The sequence below is a fragment of the Nothoprocta perdicaria genome, unplaced genomic scaffold (assembly GCF_003342845.1).
Source record: "Nothoprocta perdicaria isolate Ctin4 unplaced genomic scaffold, notPer1 scaffold_23, whole genome shotgun sequence".
In the NCBI taxonomy this organism is placed as follows: Eukaryota; Metazoa; Chordata; class Aves; order Tinamiformes; family Tinamidae; genus Nothoprocta; species Nothoprocta perdicaria.
Genome location: NW_020455455.1, coordinates 4377272 through 4399960, shown reverse-complemented (window position 1 = coordinate 4399960; position 22689 = coordinate 4377272). Strand labels below are relative to the sequence as shown.

At 36.3% G+C, this 22689-nt stretch overlaps 1 protein-coding gene across 1 annotated transcript in view; it reads right to left on the bottom strand.

Moving 5' to 3' along the window:
* Nucleotides 1-3629: 3629 nt before the first annotated feature.
* Nucleotides 3630-22689, bottom strand: part of MALRD1 (MAM and LDL receptor class A domain containing 1) — a 224639-nt gene continuing 205579 nt past the window's right edge. The window contains exons 36-40 of the mRNA XM_026039361.1: nucleotides 14906-14988; nucleotides 14738-14825; nucleotides 6714-6789; nucleotides 5095-5151; nucleotides 3630-4325 (exon numbers count right to left, since the gene is read on the bottom strand). Coding sequence (XP_025895146.1) covers nucleotides 4209-4325; nucleotides 5095-5151; nucleotides 6714-6789; nucleotides 14738-14825; nucleotides 14906-14988 — 421 coding nt within the window. The 3' untranslated portion in view covers nucleotides 3630-4208. The remainder of the gene's footprint in view (nucleotides 4326-5094; nucleotides 5152-6713; nucleotides 6790-14737; nucleotides 14826-14905; nucleotides 14989-22689) is intronic.

The window sequence follows — 22689 nt, the reverse complement described above, 5'->3', positions numbered from 1 at the left end:
AGCTTTCAAAAGATGTAGAAAATTTTAAAACACTAAATTCCCACTCGTTTTGTTGCTGTTGCCCTCCACAGCTGTATGCTAATGCCGGTGCTGAGTGTGAACTGACATTTTCTTGCCATTATGATCAATCAGAGTCTTTGTTCTGGCGATGATCATGTACTTAAAGAGAAGATTAGAGAATTCCCATGAATAATTTGCTCTCAGTTTTCCCTGTTAAACTCATTTAACCCAACTGAATATGCCCGTTGACTTGCCTCAAAGACACACACTTTCATCAGACAGAGTACCCAGCCTTCCCTATAGTTGATAAGTTTTTGGCTTCATCTTACTGCATAGACATATCTCTGAACTTGACCAGTATGTTTTCCAAAGCATAAYGAATTGACATTGTTCATAAATAAAAGGACAAATGAACTGCTCTTATGAAAAAAAAAAAAGTCTTAAAGAGAGATATTGCATTTAAAAATCAATTGAACTGTGGGAATGGAAAAGTATTAGCATTCTTTCCACAGCTGGGAGAGTTGATACCAGCGCATACAAGTGGAACCAGACACAGGTGAATCATGGAGGACCTGGGGACCAGAAGAAATCCATCCACCCTGTCCTAGCCACTACATCTCATTCTCACCACTTGTGCACTTCATTAAAGTGTCAGGTTCTTGGATCCCCATCTAGAATGAACATTGTGTTACTTTGTGGTCACATTAAGATGAGGCAAAAAATAAGATTTTGCAATAGAAAACATACTGTAAATTCTGGTGGAATCCAAGGAGACTACAATTATATTTTTATGTACTCCTTTCCCCCCTACCTCTAAGATTCACCTTGAATATTTCTATCAAAGTAAAATCTAAACTACTTTGTGCTTTCATGATATTTTAATTGTCACATATTGACTATCCTTTAGAAAAAGTACACCTCTTTTTTCTTTTTTTTCCAGCATGGAATATATCCTTTAAAGATAATTATAGCTACAGATGGTGAATTAAATTGCAAATATAAACAATAACTTGCCCAGCATTTTTGCAGATCCGTGGCTGGCTGCTTGCAGGCTCGTGCCAGTGAAGGAGACTATACTACAGCCACCCTCGTAGTCAGCTACTTACCTGGTTTCAACTTAAAAGGGAACAGTTTATAAGAGGTACAGAAGATGATGTGTTTGCAGCATATGAAGTTTGACATGATGTTGGTATACATCTGTCTCCCTTTGCTGCATTTTGTTCTTCAGCCTCACAGAGTGGAAGAGAACTTATTCATGGCTCTTATTACCTGGCCACGACCCTTAAAAATAAATGGCTGCTTCTAAGGATGAAGTAGAGAAGTTTCTTTTTGCATATTTTTAAATAACCTAAAAGCCTGTTTTCTCACATACTGTAATCTACATGCAGCAATTCAGCCCTCAGTGGATTTTTTTTTTCACATATGTGTTTAGGAACTGCCCCTCCTGCTAACTTCTATAGGAATTTCTCCCTCTCCACCTTGCAGAATAAAAGACTGAAAATGGCATGTTTTGATATATGCATTACTTAGGTTATATGCTGTAGATTATGCGCTGGAGTCTTTTTGTCTGATTTGTACAAATAGTGAGCAATGTGGCCAATGCCTGTATATGACATCATTTATGTGTGCATTTAAAAGTAGGATTATCCAATAGCATCCCTGTAACATATGCATACATTAATGAAATTTGCAGTTAGCAAGGTAAGACAGATATCTCCACTAGATATCTCCAGATATCTCCACTAGATATCTCCACTGCACACTGGTTTTCTGTGTATGAGACATGATTGTTAGTATGTCTCAAAACTATGTTTGGATTTGGAAGAGAAGTAAGCCAAAATCATAAGGAGATATTCTTTAAGACTGAGATTTTAAGAAGTGAAACAATTGTGAGAAAAAGCATATCAACCACAGTGCAGGCAGTTCTAGTCTTTGTTACAAGTTTCGTGTTGCAATTTATTTCAGCTATTACCTTGGATCATTAATGTACAAGCATGTTTAAACTAGACTAAGTACAGTATTCATCATGTGGATACAGCAGCCATCTTTTAATTTGTTCCCAGAAAATAGACATCTGTTGGAAATAATAATGTTTATTACTTAGAATTTATGACAATAGCAGATGGTATTTACACAAGGGTTATTTTTAAGTGGGGGAGGGAAAAAAAACTCATATAAAGATTTAGCAATTAGTTTCCTTGCATTTTCTTTAGATTTTGAAAGTGAAGTTGTGAAAAATAAGAATGAAAAGATAAATTTTCCTGCTTTGGCTCTTTTTCTTCTTCTGACCTCCCAAAATTATAAAAAAAGTATAATTTCTATACATAATTTAATCATACCAGCTTGCAGCTGTCACTTGTCAGCTGTCAGGCTTGAGAAAGTTAATATAAATGAGTCTTTTGTTCTTAGTGAAATGACAATAGTGAAAAATGATTGGAATACTGGAAGATAAAAAGAAAAACCTGAACTGTAATACTTTCTTTTAAAGTACTGTATAAATGCAAAATCTGAAAATGATTTARGTAGAAATCCTACTTTGCTTTAGAGATAAAATGATATTCTTYGAGTTCTTCCACAATAGTTCTTTATGATGATATTCTTCTTCTTAGGTTGATAAAATATGAGTGCCATTAATAGCAAAAAAAAAATATAATGATCCATGTCATCATTATAATTTTTTACAGAAACATGTAGTGTGACACCATATTTGGAGAATTAAGGACTACAGCATAACGAGCCTGTTAGTGTTTAATACAGTTCTGAAAGCAATGTCAGCCTCTTGCAGAATAAATGAGAATCTGACTACATGATCCTGATCTTGTAAGAATGCTTAATGTCTGTTTATAATGCTGAGAGCAATCATCACACACRGATTTCATCAAAATATCAGGAAATTCAGGAGCTGGAGAAACCTGGCACTTTGCTGGATCAAGCTTATTCTCTACATATCAATCTAACAAGTTCATTACAGTGAACACATTCTGTACACATTCATTATATATTTTTTTTTTACATATAAGCAAAGAGTGATTATGTTTAGCTGCTTATTTAACACCTCTATGATTAATATTTGACCACTTTCAACTAAACCTGGCATTAGGACACGTATATCAAAGACATGAAGCTCTGACTAGCTTCCTTAAAACCAGCTGCCAAGTCGGTGACAGTAGCACAAATTTAGACCACAAAGGAAGGGAAGTCACATATTGTGAATTTAACTGATCTACTAATTGGCGAGTCAGCAAATGAACAACACACCCATCACTCTGAGCCAAGTGCAATGATTAATGCTTCTTGGTTGATTTATGGAGAGGGGAAACAAGCTCTAGAGACAGTTTTTGGGTGGACTTTRGAGCTTGGTGAAGACATGAGGAATTCAGGTGATTAAAGAGGAGAGGAGAATGGGAAATGCAAGGGGGAGAGGCACTTATGCCACGTAGAGGTCTAGAGATACTAGACTAACATCTGTAGTAATCGTGCCTTCTTACTTCTGCTACCCATGAAACAAAGTGTCATTCAGTTGACTTAGATAATCCAGAATTCCCTCCCAATATAAGCTGTGTGAGAGGTCAATTTACTCAGCAGAAATACTATTTCCAAACTAAATACATCAGAGGCTCTGTGGTTAGCACTGCAGAGCTGATCATTAGAGAGTTTGGTTAGATATGTTTAAGGTTAATGACGATTAGATTTTTAAATACAAGAGCACATATCGGTATTTCACATTGCTGAAACACACCCTAAGTTGATACTCAAATCCATAATTCATGACCATCTTTAACTTAACTTTGTATGTTTCTAATAATGCAATTACTTTGTTTTTGCTTCTACCCCTTGGAACRCTTAAATAACTATTTAAGATCACTTTCTAAGAAATAATTACAGAAAAAGAAGAGTCATGATTTCTTAARTAACAGACAAAATTATAATTCCTAGACCTCTGGAATTTGGATTTGATTAAACATTTTTATTAACATATTGGAATTTTAGCTGTACAAATGTAAAATTAACTCAGAGCTACCAATTTATTTCTGTGCCAACAAAAATAAGACACACTATRTATTTTTTAACTTCTTTATGGATTCCATTTTTAATATAATTTTACTGCAAGAATTATACTATGTTAATTTATATTGCAAATGCTATACTATCATGGCATACTTTCAGATTTTCGAAAAAAATGTTCAGGCTAAGAGTCACAAGCAGTATTAATCTCTTTTTATGTCTATTTTCCKGAAACTGCATAATTTCTCCAGGTCTTCTGTGGCCTCACCATAGAGAGGATTTGGAAAAGAAGTATCATTCACATCTTTATTGGAAAGATTCTAAAAGAAAAAGAAAAGGAGGAAATTTTAAAAAGAGTCATTCAAGTCATTTGCTTGTGTGTATATATGCATGTGTTCATTTTTTCTAATATCTACGTAATACATGACGTTAAGTTGAAAAAAAAGAAAATCTCTAAACATTTTAGACCAGATTTTCATCTGATAAGTTAATATAACTCAAGTAAACCCACTGCCTGCTACCCAGACCTCAACAAGCCACCTATCATTCTCCTGCATCTATACCTCTTTTGATTTTACGTGTCTCTGGAGCAATACATATATAGTATTATTTTTGGAGAATGTATGGTAGTGTACACTAGCATACTTTTTCAGTGGGTCACTAATTTTGCTACATCACATTGCAATTAAAAGGAAAAAGAATGCCAAACATCTCTTGAAAGGTTCATAAGTGATTGAAATTTCATAGAATAAAGAATACTTGAAAAAATATATAATATGAACTCTCCAAGTAAGCACTTCTATCATTCTAGACATTCTCCTAGAGCATCTATCTTACCAGARAAGTTTGAACTACTGTATGATGCAGCAATTAGTTCCACTAGACAACATTAAAGAAATTGCTATTATAGGCTCCCTGGCAGCCAATCTAACAGTGGTTATGTTTCTCAGATTTATAGAGGTATTAATTTTATGAATAGCAATATAATATTGGCTTTAAGAGACTTCTCTCCGTAGCTTCTGCTACTACATTTTATTTAAATAGGCCAAAACATATCCTACTTCAGAGGAGAAATGTACTATTACATACCTCATGCCATGGAGAAACACTGATTTGAATAACAGGTGAAGCTGCACACCCATGACTCTATAAAAAGACAAACAACCATTTTAGAAGATTTTTATTCAAYGGCGAATGACATGCAGAAAATATCCTCCCACAGGGTTGCCAGAGTAACACACTATGGGTCCAAAACTGGGAGACAGAAGCAGAGGCAAATACGTGGCAATGCTGGGTCTGGACAGCTTGCAGCTCTCAAARCTCCAGTGGGAATTGCTTTTCTTTATGAAATTTAAATGCTCACAAATGCCTAACTTCAGGGTATTCAGTTGAGATTTGATATATTCCTCTTTTTTTATTGTATCTTCTGATTGTTGAAACAACATTCAGATGTAAGGCTTATCAAAATAGGGGAAAGCTTATAAATGCTTTTTTTTTTCCTCTTTCATAGAAAGAATTAGTGAAAACACTGATCTTCCCAATCTTAAGAAAACAGAAGAAAATCAGGTATAGCACTGGACTTCAACTGGTGCCTGGGGCTCTCTTCTATAAAAATATCTGCTCTGACATTATGCTTCTGTTTTCCTACTTGCTATTAAATGAAGCCTGTCAGGAATCCACTTTAACTAAAATACAAATGTCCTGGTAAATTGGACTTGATTGTGATGGGAACATTTCCAACTTCAAACTCTCTCTCAAACCCAAACCTGTAAGTGAATTAATTTGATCTAATTTTACTAAAATCAAGTGTAAGGAACCTTTTACAGAAAGTAAATGGCTGTCATAGTTAATCCTGTTCAATACTGCAGTCAAATCTTGCATCGCTTGCTACAGGAAAGATAAGGAAATTTTATTTTCTGTTTCAAACTTAGACTAATTCTTTCAATATTAATAACAGTATCAAAACGAGGGCAAGAAGGATTTAATTTTCTTTTTACTTCATCTGTATTATTTTCAGTGACAAATAAAATAGCAGACACAGCTGCATTTTAAGTTAATCACATTCTCTTCTTAAATATAAACCAATTTTTAACTACCATTGTAATTTGATAGTTAAACCTTGCCTTGAAGCTTTTACTGYAGTATGTTCACATTAGATATTCTCAAACACTTTTTTTTTTTTAAACTATTCTAGCAGTCTTTTAATTATGGTCAACAAATGATCTTTGGGAAAAGTGTAACCATGGAGGACCTTCTATGCGCACTTGTTTGTTTAGTGTCAAATGAATTTTACAATGATGAAAATTGCAATGCTTATTTAAGACATCAGGAAAATATCACAAACTATTTTATTAAGTGAGTGTACACAGGCAAAATCATACTAGCATGTTTTTTCAGAACCAAACTAGGTCCCATTGGGCTTTTTATTCTAAATGCCTGACAAAGCACTTTGCCTAAAATTATTTTTTCTCAGACAGCACCTGTTCAGTATTTGGCTATAGCCATCAAGATGCTCTTAAATGTTCAAATCTATTGAGAAGACTCTGGAACTGATCAAAGTGTTAGAYAAAAGGCAATACTTTTAAAGCCTTATTTTCTTTTTAAATAACATTCACTGAGGGATTATATTATTTGTTTCAAGAGAAAATCTATTTGAAGACTGCAGCTTCCCATTTTTGGGAAACACAGAAGCAGCTATTACTACTTACCTTTACGTTCCCAGATGGACTGAGGTCTTTGAACAATGGGTTGGCAAATGAAGTATTTGGGTTTTCCTCCAGTTTCCTTAAAAAAATCAAAAAAAAAAATCCCACAATATTACATACAAGGTCAAAGAGCCAAGTAAAGAGACAGTCAAAAAAGGTGGATATCTAAACATAGTTCTGATTTAGCTCTGCTGAAACGACTGAAATTAAACTATTGTTCTATGTGAGAAACTAAAGTAATATTCGTTATTTGTTTCTCCTAAAAGATAATATACTTTTTGGATATGCATAGAGCTATTCATTATTCATAAAGTGCAGGTGGTCTATTGCACATTGAAACATTCATTATATGAGCTAAAAASTTATATTGTACTATGTGTGAATATAGTGAGATCTTATTTTTCCTGTGGTTTGCTACTATCACACTAGTTATTCAATAATTGATATGGGCTTAGGTATGAGTTCCATAATATTTTAGTTATTTATCTATTAGAAGTTTTTTGATGAATTAGGAAAGAACTTGTATTCTTTAGTGAAAATCATCAAAAGTTTTAAAGTTAGTTAGGAGCTATCCGTAATTTTTGCTAATAACAACAAGAAGATTTTATGAAGCCCTGAACTTACAGGGATTAGGCAAAGGATTCTTGAGTGGACACAATATCTTAATGACTTAYAATACATGACTAGGACTAATTGCACTAATTGTTGTTCTTGTGTCAATTACTGGAAAGTTAAAGATATGTTAGAGAGTTAGAGATACACTTTACTATCACAGACCTTCATATATGACTTCTCTGAAGCACATAAAACCTTGAAATTAATCACATTCATTTGCRAAGGGAAAACTTATTTGGTGATGGAACTTTCTCCATATAAATGACCGGTTGCTAATAATCTACAGTTCTTGAATCACCAAAACTGTTTCCACCTCACAGAAGTAGAAATTGATCCCTAACAAAGCAAAACAAAGCAAAACAAAATTCTTCAGCTTTTACCATCAAAATAAGGAAATTTTAGAARAAAAAGAAATGAGATTGAGTTGATGGAAAGGCCAATTCACTTAGCAGGTAACATGATCAGTTGAGCTATAAATTTTGACCAGCCTGAATCCTTTATTTCACACAAGGTATCAACCACTACATCAGTTAAAATTACTGAAGAATGAAGCAGAAATTTATTTTCATTTTTCTCTATTCTTTGCTTTTAAAGGGATGCATTTGGTTATTTTTCACAATTGCTTTTATCGATGAGTACATATGTCTGCGTGCACACAGAATGCTGTGCTTATACAGCATAGCACAAGTCCCCTAAAGCTAATAACCTGTGACTGAGAGACAAATTTTCCTGTATTAACAATTAGTGCTATTTCAAAGCAAGCCTTACAGCTGCTTTAACCAGGGTCTCACTGCAGCCAGTGAGTCGTGGATGATGGACCTGCTAATGTAGGAAGCTGCACTTGCTCAGTTAGAGCAAGGAAGGAAGTAGCACCTGATGACTTCCCTTCCAAAGATCTAAAATGAGGATGGATGCTTAAGGCGACAGCATATGYAGGACTTGGAAACACAGCCCCTTGTGAGTTGGATCAGTGCAAGACTCTAAGTTTGGGCCTTAAAACAAAAGGGCCCAATCTCTGTAGAATCTTTCACAACAAGACTGACAAAAAGTAATTCATCATAATGTCAGTCTGGTAATTGAGTTTGACTACCTGCCACATCAAAGTCAAGAGTTGAATATTTGAACCYGCCAATTTGTTCATTTGATCTTAGTTTTTGCCTTAATTAACCATGGTATTCTGATGCTTTATGTACTTTACTGAAATTAAAATATATTACTGTAGTTATATGCTGCCTGTATTATATATGTGTTTGCATATTAATCATTCTGCATTAAATCTACAAAAAAGTATACAGAAATTATTTCAAATCTAAAACTTCACTGTGGATCACAAAACTTAAGATCAGAAGCAAACTCAGATAAGAAACTAAAAAACTTGTGAGGAACTTGTCTCTGCTTGCAAGCTAGTGCTCAGAGGAAGAGATTTGCATATCTTAATTTTGSTGTCTCATTTAGACATTACAAATCCAGTATGCAGCCTCAGAGCGTGAGCTGAACTTAAGCACATAGTTTCTGCCTACAGTCAGTGGAAATGTAATTCACAATGCAGTGCAAGTCACAAGATTCCCTGATGGAACCACTTTTAACGTGCCCATAGGAAACGATAAGGAAAGGGATTAGTATGATTCTCCGCCCTCCTCCATTGCTCTATTGACACCCAGTTACCCGGAMTAGGCCATTTGAATGTAGCCGTGCACCTTATCCTAGACACCATTCAGATCTGATGGTCCAAAATATGGACACTGATTGAATTTATGTTCCCCAGGTTTAGGTGAAATGGTGAAAAAGCTTTTTAATGGTTCTTCTTTTCTCAGCAAGAAGCTTTGCTTTGGATGTCAGCTTGCATGCCTTATGTTGCTCTTAATTTCTGTATATTATGTATGTCATTTCCACATATCCTCTATGTTTACACATACATGCCTACATATCCTGTGTATTTATGCAGTTATAGACATATGTACAAATAAATCCTGCATGTGAAGGTAATATATAACATTGAGGAAATACAAATCAGTATCCTTAAAGGTTTCTGAAGTAGCTTTGCCTCACCTAAAACATTTCAAAAATATTCAAGTGAAAATTTAGTCACACATTTACACGGGTGCTATTAACTGTTTTTTGGATGTAATTGTCTGAAGAAGTTTGTATTGGGATCCAAGATGCCACATTCTCAATACTTTACATGTTGGGTATAGATCTCTAGAAGTCAACATAATGTAATCCATTTTTAGTTAATTAGAAATATGATTTTTTTTGTTAGAAGAAAGTAGTGGTATATCCTCTGTGATACTCTGTCACTAATACAGAATGCTGAGGACAGCATAAAATGATGCTGTTACTCAGTAGGTTGTCTGTTGCCATCTGGTCATCAGTTTAGACCCCAATTTTAAACTGCTTGATTGGGCATTTTAACTAAATATATTGCAGTGGCTTGAGTTAATCTCATTCTTGCAGTGCTTGCTGTTGCCTGACATAACCAAAACACTGCCCTCACTGGAAATGATAGCTCACTGCTGCAGTGTGGAGATGCCCATCATAAGGCCTCCTGATGGGAGGACAATTATCTGTGTGTTATCACTCTGCAATATGGAAGAAGTTAACATCTCACTCCTCAAAATTATGGTCCAAAATAATTAATCAATTGGACATGTTTATAAAGCTCACTTATGTAGGAAACTCTTAAATGTCAAGTTGAAAAAAATTATACCAAGTGGAGAATAATTAGGATTAGAAATGCCAAACATATGGTTATTTAGAGAAAAAAATGTGGGTAAGGCAGCTTAGAGAGAACTGGGTTTTCTGACATAACCAGAAATACCACAAAGGAAAGGAAAGGATTAATCATATTAGGATACAGACCAGCTCATGTGCTTGATAGCTTTGCTAAGCTCATTTGCATTCTGCAGGAGCAAAAACTGCTGCCTTGTTGCTGATTTCCTCATTGCCACTTTTGAAATGCCTGCCAGCTGTTAAAGGGACTTTTGAGTAGCATCATGCTTTTTTAATAGCAAATAAATGTGTCTGGATTTAACTGTTTTGGATGAAGCAGCTCAGAATTCTTTGCTTCACCTTTCAATGAAATATCAAATATATCTTTTAGACAGTACACAGCTTTGTAGAAAATAACAATCCTGGAAGAGCATTTTGTCATCAGGGTCAGGTTAATTAAAAAAATGTTAGGGGACCAAAGAGTCAATTCCAATTAAGCTACTAAATCTAATCTCTTAAAATAAATCTTTGTAGATGTTTCAAAGGTTCTGCTTCAGACAATAACTGTAACTCAAGGTCTCCATCGCTAAACCATTTATAAAATCTCTTWAATTAAAGTTTGCAGAAGTGTGCTCTACTTTGCACATTTCAGAGAAGAAATGGTGGCAATTCACTTGGTTGCTTGATCAGACTGTTAAAATGCTGTCTGGCCTTTCTAAGTCTGTGCATTTTACCTTCAGAGTCATTTCTGGAAGCCTAATTGATTTTTATCTTTTTTTGCATCTTTCATCTTGGCGATCTTGAAGTCTATAGGCCAAGCAATTTCCTCTATTCTTTCAGCATGTCACCTCCAGTGGAGGTTAGCACCTTCAGCTTCYTTTCCTCTAGATGATGAGATACACATTTCTGAAAAACTCAGAATAATACCAGAGATAACTACAAGTTTCTTATTACAGCCCAGAGTTTCACTCAGTTAAAAGAATATTCTTGCAGAGGAAGCAATGGATTTATACAGCAGTATTAGACTGAGAAAACAACTCGTAATAAGTAAGCCTGATACTTCCTATTTTTTTTCCCCCCCTCATAAAACTAGACCTTTTAACTGTTTTACAGCATGTTCCTCCCCTCCCTGATTCATAAGCTGAGCATGACTCCATACATCCCATTCTCATCACTCTGCTTACTGCTCTGGGATATAGAGGCAGAGGCACAACCAACCACCACCTCTGGCAATCCTTCAGATCYGACTGGAATGCATCCCTTGGAATATGCCATCCATTCCTGAACACCACACTTCCAGTAGGATGTGGTCTAATTGGAGAGAGTCCTGGGGACAGCAGTGAGAATGATTTTAGTTTTAAGGAAGCCTTAACTATGAAGACAGACCAAAGGCACTGAACTTGTTTAGCCTAGAGAAAGCAGACTGTAAGGAGGCATGACAACAGCTTTGATGTATTTAAAAAGCTTTCTGCAAGGCAGAGGGGAATAATCTGTTCATGTCCAGGCTGAACAGGCCAAAAAAATAATTGATTTAAGTTGCACAGGCATACTGTTAAGAAAACTTGCTAGATTTTCTCATTTTTAACTGAAGCCCCAAGACTGCCTGAGAAGACCATCAAGTTCATGTTTCTAGAGGTCTTTAAGTGGAAATCCAGAAATGACTCAAGATTTCCTGTGGCAGGGGAAGGATGGACTCTGAAGGCCCTAATTTTCCATTATTTTCTATCATTTTAAACTATTTTCTCAGAGTTCTTCAGTTGTTCACTTTCTGCAGTCTGTTTGCCAAGATACATTATTGATATATATCCCTTGGAAAATTCTATGTTTTGTGCTCATTATGACTGACAGGAATGATAACTGCCGTGATACATTAACATTGCATTGCAGCTGATGGCACAGATCAAGAACAGGAAAGACAAGCTTGGAGGATCCACAGACATTGGCAATGCTGCAGGCAGTAGCAAAGAAGCATGCTTAGCTGAGAAAAAAAATCCAGTTTTCATTTAAAAAGATCTTATATCTGAAATAAAATGAAGCATGAGGGCAACTGCAATAAAATGGAAGCCAAAATGAATTCTGCCTCTGTTCGGACAGATGCCTCTGAAGGAGTGAAATGTCTGGCAAGTTTCCCTTCAAACAATAACACAKCTCTGGGGCATGAACAGAATGTGAGAAACTTATAAGCATCCTCCGATTTGGGGTTTCTTTACAAAAGTTTCACATATCCCCAACAGGGAGCGGGGAAGTTGCTTGCTTATCTGAATGCCATTGTGGTAATGAAGCACACTGCTGCCAAGCCATGTGGCAGGCTGCTTTTGTTCATTAGTAAATACTTATGTGATGACATAAGGTTTTAAAGTTTGCAATTTACAGATGAAATTCTTGCAAAGGAGAGAGAGTAAGGGAAAAGCAGAGGATTTTTTTTTTAGTTAAAAGGAAGTTTAAGGCACTATCAGTCTTTCCAGTCAAGAAAGATGAAATACAACTCACCAGTTCTCATCACAGCTGGTATCTAGAGGGGGGTCACCAGTCTACAACCCTACTGCCTGCTACCTGCTTTTTTAATGAAGAAAATCAGTTAGATTGAACTCAAACATTTCCTCTAGCACCTGTGCACACTCTTGTGCTATTTCCATTGAGGTATGATGGACCAGGAACTTCATTTTAAAATCTCCTGGGAACTGACACTCTAAAGTGCCTGTGGATGACCAGATGCAAATGTTTGCAAGTGATGTTCTGCAATAGCATGGAAAAATGCAAAATCTAATAGAAATTATTAAAATATAGCCAGCAGTAGCAGTTATTAAAAGGCAATAAGCAAAAGGCAGYGTGCAAAAGCATCTTTGTGAAAGAAGGCAAAGCGGACAAAGGACAGAGTTCCTCTAGTGCCTAATGCCTCCAAGAAAGCAGTATGACTCAGGAAAGCTAAGAGGACACAAACCACTGAAGTAAAAATGAGTTGCTGGGAAGTTGTGTGCACAATTACATGCTTCTAGCTCATCAAATCTCCCTTAAAAAAAGCAGGAGTAAAGTCTCATGCCTCTGTGTGGTGCTGTCACATTGTACATTTTACAGACTTAAGCAAACACAAGTTATTTCTTATTCCAAACCCTAAACATCCAAACTATAGTCTTATAACAACRACTGCATTTTGTCTAGTTAATCCTGATTAACCAACTAAACAGTTAAGGAATAACTTGCATTATTTGCTGTTGTGCTTCTAGTTAAGATTTTTGTTTAGCAAGCCATGCTAGGCACCATGTATAGGAAAGACAGACTCATCAGATGAATTCATGGTTTCAGAATTAATTTGAGATATCATTAGAAACTGTGATTTAGTAGATAGATGCTTTCTTGATGAGATTCCAATAAAATACCAAGATAAAATGCCTTGATAATCTTAATCCACCTCCTAATAGATAAAATTKGGAATCACAAAAATCTCCATCATCATACCTTACACCATTTGGCAGCTACAACAAAAAAAAGTCAAGATCAGAAAGAGCTCTGCTGTTTAAACCATATAACACTTTTCTTCACAATGGAGGTTCTCTATGCCAGGACTAATGTATTTTTCTAGCTGATACATTTGCTTAGTGCCATATGACATCCCTCATTCATCCTTTTTTTCTCTCTTAATATTGAACAGAACATATTAAGTGTTTGACCTATTGCAGAGTAGTACCCTTTCAAGATAGAAAAAAAGACTGTTTTTTGCTTTTTGCTTTTCTTTAAGCATGTATAATTAAATGAAAGGAAAAAGATGTTCCTTGAATGCTGATATGAAAGTGAAAGAAGTAGATGTCAGTGCAGTAATCCTTACATTTTACTTTCCTAAATGAAAAAGGAAGTGAGATGCAAGAAAAGTATCATAAAATAATTATGTGTTGACTAAAACATGAATAAAGYTGTTCTGAGAAAAAAAATAGACTTTTTTCAAAAGTATAATTGAAATTACAAAAAAATCAAGCAGTTCTCACAATACAAATTTTCTTGCACTTTTGAGGTGCCTTCCCATGTGTCAACCCCAGAAATTTCTATAAATGAGAATGAATTAAGTCTGAGACACTGTGAAGTGTGATAAGGAAATGCTGTTATTGTCACTTAATAGAAGGGGAAATAAAGCAAGTAGGCAAAGCTATGCACTCAATAGTAGCACAACCTCTAAGTGTTCTGGTTTCAACAGTTCATTTCTGTGCCCACTAGACAACTCTATCTGTCAGGGTTGTACTGTGCTGTTAGAAGGCGTATTACCAGCAAAAACAGTGAGCTAGAAATTTAGTAGATAGACTGGGAGACAACAACATCCCTGTAGAGAGARAAGTTATCATCCTACATGGATGAAATTAATTTAACCTCAGAAGTTTCAAGAAACCCCAAATACGTCTTATTTTTTCCACATTTCACCATCATGCTCAAAAATGAGGGCTACAGTTGTTCCAAGAGATGAACTTTCTAATTTAAGAATAAGCACACCATTGTGCAATCAAAACATTCTAAGAAATCAAAACATAACTCATCATTTCCAGCCTCAGGTCTATGAAGGTCAACTTTTGTTGTAAAACTAGGTTTCATGCTTCATACCTGAAGGCAAACAGACTGTAGGGAGATTTAAAAGTAGAAATTGAAGAGACTAGGCAGTTAGCCACTGTTCTAAGCCACATTTGTCTCTGCTTTTGCAGGCAATTAAAAGTTTAACTTACATTTCTGATGCTTTCTTTGAAAGGAAACAGAAGGCAGCAATGGCAATGTCAATCAGCAGGAAACCAACTCCCAATCCAATCCAAGCATCTGAAAAAACAGACCAATCAGAAAAATAAGCAAAAGAAACCACTCACCAAATGCCTTTTCTTTTCTTTTACTGGACCTACCACTTGAAAGGAGATTGGGTGCTGGCTGTTGAGGAGGTTTAGCACTTAGGTGGCAACGATTTCCTTCCCATTCTTTTCCGCATCTGTGAGGAAAACAAATTTATGAAAAAGGAAGAGGCAAGTGTCATAAATAGTGTGATATTCCTGAGCCTTTTCTTGAGGCTAGAAGTTCACCTGGGAATCACAAAGAACAGGATAAAAACTTACAGAATGACATGCTAGTTGAAAATACATAAAACAAGCCTGAGTAACAGAAAAAAAGTAAAATGAACTTCAAGAACTAATGCTGGCTGCCTTGTCCATCTTCCCATAATACTATGGGAAGCAAGAGAAATGTGGCTTATTGCCCTGATACCCCTTCTGTGAGAGGAAATAGCTTAACTTAGTAACACAGACTCCCAAAGCTCTTCATATTTCTGAAGAATTTCAGGCTATTGAGGGTATTTTTCCAAGTGCTCCACAGATTAAGTTATTTTGGTCTATTAATGAAAGTGATACATCAGTGAATCATCAAAATTGTGCAATAAAAATAAAAGAATTTCTTAGCAGATTAGCCTTGTCAGTCTCAGAAGAATGCACAAGGATGATACAAATTTGCATATTCTCAAAATAAAATCCAGAAATCATTATAGACAACAAGCAATAACCCAAACAATTCTGGGCTCTAAGCAAAAGATGACACCCACTGTCCTAAAGAAATGAGACACATGTACTCCATTTCCGAGTCTGACCTTCTGTAGAATATGCTCCCTTGCAATTGTGTGAGGTTGGGTTTGAAATGCTATTTTTCTCATGCAGTGACATTTTCCATAGACTTTATACTCTGACCAAGTATATGTAAAACTAGTCAAGGCAGTTGACACATTAAGGATTCATTTTCTCATCAGAGAAATAAAATAAAAGTTACCAGAGGGTAGGAAATAATGTAAGCTTCAAACCAAATACTCTATAAGTCCAAAATGTCTTTGAGAACTTGGAAGAAGCTTCCCTCATTGTTTGTAATGAGAGCACAGAATACACTTTKGCTTTTGCAGCCAAAGAGACAGTGTCTACACCCAGGCTTGGGTCTGTGGATGGTACCGCAAAACTGTACTAATGAATAGCAGTAATCATCACACAGCTATGTAGAAAGTGAACTCAGTTTTCAATTTTGTGGAGTACTTGATATGTGCAATCCTGAAACGAACTTTAATTACTTTAACAGCTCCAGGTAGGTCAAAGCAGTCTGTGGTACACACCCAAGAGATGGCTCAGTTGAAGTCTAATTAATGCAGGAGAGCTCTTAATCAACCACCTACTGCTGTGAATGGACCATAGTTCCAGAGCTTTATTTTCAGTGGGGAGACAGATAAGTTGCATCTTCAAAGTCACTATTAGCTTCATGTGAGAAACTGGGAAGGCACAAATGCTGTGTGATGAAGAGACCTTTTGCGGCAGAGATCAGCCATGTCTTCTRGGCTATGTGTTAAATCTCCATTAGTAGGGTAATGAGAATTTAAGGGATTCCTTAATAATCCTGCCATTTTACTTTCAAGACAGACAACACTGTAAAGGCTCTCAATTTCTCTCTTGAGCCATGAAGCTGAAATGCCATATTATTTATGTACAATTAATTTCTTTGGACCAATTACATCTTAACTAATTAGCAACAGCACATTTTACATGCATCTTAAGCTTATCTGAAATACAGAGATAGCCATTCCTGTCCATTTAGACAAGAAACTCCTCATGGCTGAAACAGAAGGTGCAAGAAAGATAGATGAAATAGCACTTGTATTGTTCCATCTCACTGCACATCCTAATCTATCCTGCCTGACAAAATATCTTTTGCTATTAGCAAGTTCTTACAGAAAAGTCACCCCGGAGGGGAGAACGTTAACCCCTCCAATTTTGCTTCTAGGATTTCCAACTCATTATTTCCTAATGCCTATATTGGTAATACAGGGAATGAACTTTGGCATTGTCAATGTTGCTGCAGCCTGGGTCTGCAGTAAAGGCTCATTTCACTCAGTGAGGGGAAAAAATACACSATTTTTGTTGTTTTTGATGGTCATCAAGGCAGCTATGGCTGATGCACTGCTGCATTTTAAACTATCAACATTTGTTCTATTAAAGACAGCATACACAAAATTCAAAATAATAACAGACGTGCAGCTGATTGATCATTCTCCTCTGTGCATTTAATTCTTTACTTCACAGAATGGTTGAGGTTATAAGGTTATAACATGACTTCCCCTTGGTGAATCCATGCTGACTACTCCTGATCACTTTCTTTTCCTTGACAGGCCTAGAGATGGTCTCTAGGATGAGCTGCTCCATCACCTTTCCAGGCACAGAGGTGAAGCCGACCAGCCTATAGCTTCCCAGGTCCTTAATCTTGCCATTTTTGAAAACTAGAGTGTCACTGGCTTTCTTCCAGTCCTCTGGCCCCTCCCCTGCTCTCCATAACCTCTTGAAGATGGAGAGTGGCTTAGCAATAACACTCATCAGTTTTCTCAGCACTCTTGGATGCATCCATGGAGGACATAGTCCACAGGCCTCATTGAAGACAGAAACACACACGGAGAAGAGGAAAGCTAAGCAGCACCCTTTGCACTTCTRTCAGAGCGATGAAGAAGCCCCAGCCTCCAAACAGGAGTCACAAGGCCCTAGCATTTCCTCTAACCATCCTCAGAGAAAAATAGTGGAGAAAAGTATAAAACAGCACCAGTCCTAAGGAAAAAGAAGCCCCTAAAGATTCCCTCTCCCTGCTGCTTACCTTACTGTAGCCACACAAGATCCAAGGAGAGTGCATCTAGCCTCCCTCCTAAGCATCAAGGAGTAACTTCCTCAAGAAACAAAACCCCATAAATGCAGTTACCAAACCATTTATAGGGTTTTTTTTTGTTTATTTGTTTTTTTTTAAGCTATAAGTGATTGCAGATGTATCTCACCTGTGGTGCATTAGGGCTCTATGCAGAGCAGGTGGGAGCAGTGAGTCCTTGTCAGGGGAAGATGTGTTGTAGGGAAGTGGAAAGTGGCACTGCCCTGCCTGGGGAGCTATTTAAGACTGGGCAGAGGGACAGCATTGCTTAAGCTTCTTGGGGGGGAATATATGGGGCTCCCTGTATGAGGAGCATGAGGTAGGCCTGCTGGGAGGAGGCAGCTCTGTTTGTTTCTATTAGCTGAGCCCCTGTGCCTTAACACTTATGTAATTATTTCCTTCAGTCCAGGATAGATATGGAATTCTGTCACTTTAGCACATTGCATACAGTGCATTTGGTACATATGCCTCTTGGACAGGGGTAAGTGACAAGCAAGAGCCTGTCAGTAGAGAACCAAATCCACACCTGCCAAGGACAAGCATGAACACAGCTTATTAATAAGGAAAGTTACAACAAGCTCTACTTTTTAAAGAAGACTTTAATGTATTTGAGAAGTTGAATGCTGAAATATACTTTCTTTTTTTTTCTCCCTACAGCAGTACCTACTTTTTTTTTTTTTACTTTAACTTTTTTAACTTAACTTTTATCAATATACTGCATTGGCTTCACTTAAGCTGAACTTGATAAAGACTTTTTTTAAAAATTACATATATGATTAAGCCTGTAACACTTAAACTTTAAGTACTGAATATCTACACAGCATCTTCTATACTTTTYCAAATTGATTAAGTGTCAATCTTGCTTATGTTAAAAAGACTTGTATTAAAAGGCAAACTGAAGACCAAGAAAATGTCCTAAAAATCTTCCCATCTTCTGCGTCATGTAAATGCACACAGAATTATTATTATGGCATATTTATTTAAATCTGCACAAATATGTGAAAGGAATTTCTTAACAAGTAATAGAGGCAAAATAGAAAAATTAGCAGCTAGCCAAACGAGAGTGATGAATTTTGCTTTGACCCACAGTAATTTCGTAAGTAGGTGGGAGTGAACTACACCCAATATGTGATGAATGCAAAAACAACTTTACCTTCTATTTCTGTCTGCAAGTGTCCATAAAAYAGCTCACTCACTGACAGAGAACAAATGGAAAATATAGAACTACCCATCTCAATTTGTATGCACCCTCTCTTCTACTCACTCACAGCTATTGGCCAAACTACATCTTTTCTCTTTTGCAAGATGTATCTGCTTCTCTCATATTTATCTGAAACATTTGTCATACAGAAAACCTAATCTGCTATGTCATATGTATATTCAGAATAACCATGGGTAATCAGCTTTAGTGAAGTATCAACTTAGTGTGCAGCATATTAACAATATTTAAAAGAAAGACAACATGTGGATTAATACATTTATACTTTTCTCTGAATTAAAATATGAAATACAACTGCACTCTACAGTGTTCTCCAGAGGCTGCACTTAGATACAAATCTACTGCAATGTTGCGTCTTCTGTCTGAATTCAGCCTTGCTACGGGTATGTTTATAATATGTTATATGAGGATCATTACACACACGAGTGCTGACATTATTCAGGATTTGTGCCATGCCTAGTGGAGTGCAGCCTGCTCTACGAGTGATGACAGAGGACACAGGAAGAAAAAACCTCTTAGCTCTTTGCAGAAAACAAAGACTTTATATCCCTCTGCTATCCCAGTGTAGAAAAGGTTTCTCTGCTCTCTAACCCCCCCCCGAGCTTGTAAACATGCATTCCTTGCAGATGCAAGCTTTCCCTCAGAAGAGTTAGTCGCTGGCATTTAAACTGTATTGGCAGTCCATATTATGCAAAATAAGCTTCTGTAGAAGTTTATGAAGTTCATTCAGTTACAGGACAGAAGCAACGTCTACCACAGCAGCATAGGGAACCATTTACACTMTGCCTATTATTGGTAATGTACAAGGAAAAAAAATCATGTCCTATAATTTGTCCTTACTGTTAAACAAAAGAAACAAAAAATCCAATGTGAACATTGCATGTGTATTCTTAGAAAATATCATATCTACATTATATCATATGATCTTTCTGTTTGCTGGTGCCACATGCTCTAGGTGTGCGTGCTTGAGCGGGAAGGTTGGACTAGATGATCTCTAGAGGTCCCTTCCAACCTTGAATATTCTGTGATTCTGGCTGTGGCTTGAACTGGGACCCACTTTTTCCCTTCATACTTATGTTCTCAGGACGTGTCAGATAAGGAGAAACCTCTCTCTTAAAAGGCTGAAGAGGATAGTACCTTGAATGGTTAAGAGCTTCAGATCAAGCATTTAAATACCACTGCTAGCAAGAATCCACAGAATCCAAGCTCAGGAATGAAAAGACACTGTGATTCTGTACAAACTTTGGTATGTTRCCTCTTAAAATTGCAGACCTCAATTCCGGCAAAACTAAAATTGCTGTTTTGGTTGCATCTAACTTCAAAATCATTTCACAAGGGGGATTTTCTTTTATGGCTTTAGTAGCTTTTGACATGATGTAATACAGTAGTAAAATGTCAAATATTCAGGAATTAGTATCATGAATGTCTGGTAAGAGCTCTTAGTACTTAAAATACTTCCTGCAATACTTTGTATGGCGGTGGCAGAAAGCAAAAAATCTGTGTATATTATCCTATTACAAGATGACTGTGAGTTACTAATATTATACCAACTTTTGGGGAAAAAAAAGAAATTTGTGGCTCCTGTAGCAGATAAGGGCTCATTAGTCTGTTGTAATCAGACATTCACTGAAACAATGTGCACAGTTCTGGTCACTCCTGTTCCAAAAATAATAATTCAGAGCAGAAAAGGGAAGATGAGGACTAAAGCAAGGAGAAAAAAATAGAAAGCTATCTTACAAGGAGATTTCAAAGAGCTCAACTTGTTTAGTCTATTGAAAGGAGAGCTGAAAGGCATATGGCTTTTCTCTATAAACACTTAGAAGGATAAACAACCAAGATATTGATGGGCTGCTAAAGTTCATGGACAATATTGGCACAAGAACAAATGGGTATAAACTGGCTATGAATAAATTTATGAKGAAGTTATGAGAAAGCTCAACCAGAAGAGCAAAGCACTTGCCCTTGCTGCATTTCCTACTGCATATTGCTTCAGAATTGCTTCATCCATTTAGCTGGTATCCTCTATACCTGATAGTACTTCAAAGCACTCCAGGTGCTGAAACTCACAGTAACAGAGCAAGGCAGAGAGAAATCGCAAGCCAAAAATTCTCCATAATAGTTCATAAAATTAAGCTTACTAAAGCTAAGAATGGAATTAACTAYGAACAAAAAAAGTTGTGTGCTCCTGTCTCGCTAGAATGTTGAATCCTACTTAAGGGAAGTACATCTTAAACTAATTAAAATGCAACTATTTGTCATGTATTTCAACTGACCTGGGGGATTCCCTACTATMGTACGTGTCATATCCTGACAAAAGGATGTACTATGCAAACTCTTCAGAGTCTGCAGAGCTCAAACAAACTGCAAACTAATGACAATTTAGAAGAAACTCATTATGTTGTCACCATCATTGTCTACTCACATCTTTTCATTTCTTCCCTGCTGGGCTACGCTACCAACTACTTCCAGGGCTCTGAGCAGCTAGAGTCTGCAGCTCAAAATGAGGTGATTATTCATTTTTCTTACAATCACAATGAGCCAGTCTAATTATAGCCAGTGCTGAATAGGAAATGTGTTAGAAGGAAGGATGGACCCAGGTCATTTTATCTAATTCATTTCTATGTAGAGGTATAATGAAATTGTGTTGGTCAAGTTTAGAGATTTAGAATGGGCCTTAACTCTGCGAACATTAATCACCCTGAAAGGAGTATCTAGAGACAGTCTAGACAAGAAGCTTAGAATATATGAAGCAACAAGAGGACTCCTCATCTAGATTCATTAACGTTATTTATAACAGAGTCTAAATGACTAGCAGATTAAATATGTGATACATAGCAGCATTTAGTTTTTAGAGAGCTAGGCAAAAAAAAAATACATGTTAAAACTCTTAAAACTAGGTGATAAATATTTAAACAGAAAACAWATAAACATTGATATCAAATAAGTGCATGAGGGTAATGCTGAGAGCTGAGAGCCTTGTAATGCAGAGAAATTGTGGGTGACCACATGATATATCTAGGCAAAGAGCTTACAGAGGAAAAGGTAAATGATACCTTCAGCTTTAGTTATTTTAACAGAGATGACTGAAAACCTTCAGAGCATATATTCTGCATTGAAATTATCTGACAGATGAGAAATCTCATATTTCATAAAAACTTTGAATTTAGATTTTAAACAATTCAGTAAATGTTTGAAATATGCCCAGTTTCCTTTCTTGTGTGGCTCCTCCTTTGCAAACTTCAGAAGAAACATGGATTTTGAAATAATTCTGCTGCTAATTGCATTGATTGGAAACACAATAGCTCTATATCTTCACTTCAAAACACAATGACAGTGTAGTACATGACAGATTTTTTTTCCAGTGTACTTCATCCTATCCTAAGGAAATACATACCTATATGCAAATTATTTGCTGTGTTATTTGCTTTTGTGGGTTGATTCTTCAATGAAAGACTCAGTAGAATTCATTGAACATGTATGCTATTCTAAGGCACAGTTTCATTCAGTTACAGCAATGAAAYAGAAGCATGTGAGCAGACTAGAAAATCACCAGCTCAAACAATTATTTTATTTTAGTGCTACCTCTTCTCATCTTCTTAAAATCTCTGGTTAGGGATTTTATACATATGCATCCATATATCCAGTATGAGAAAATATCACTAATAGTTAAAAGCTCTAATGAGACAAATCATGAAGCTGCTGGCATTGAATGGTTCTAGATTCAACAGAGAAATGACTATCCACTTAGCTAAATCATTAAAC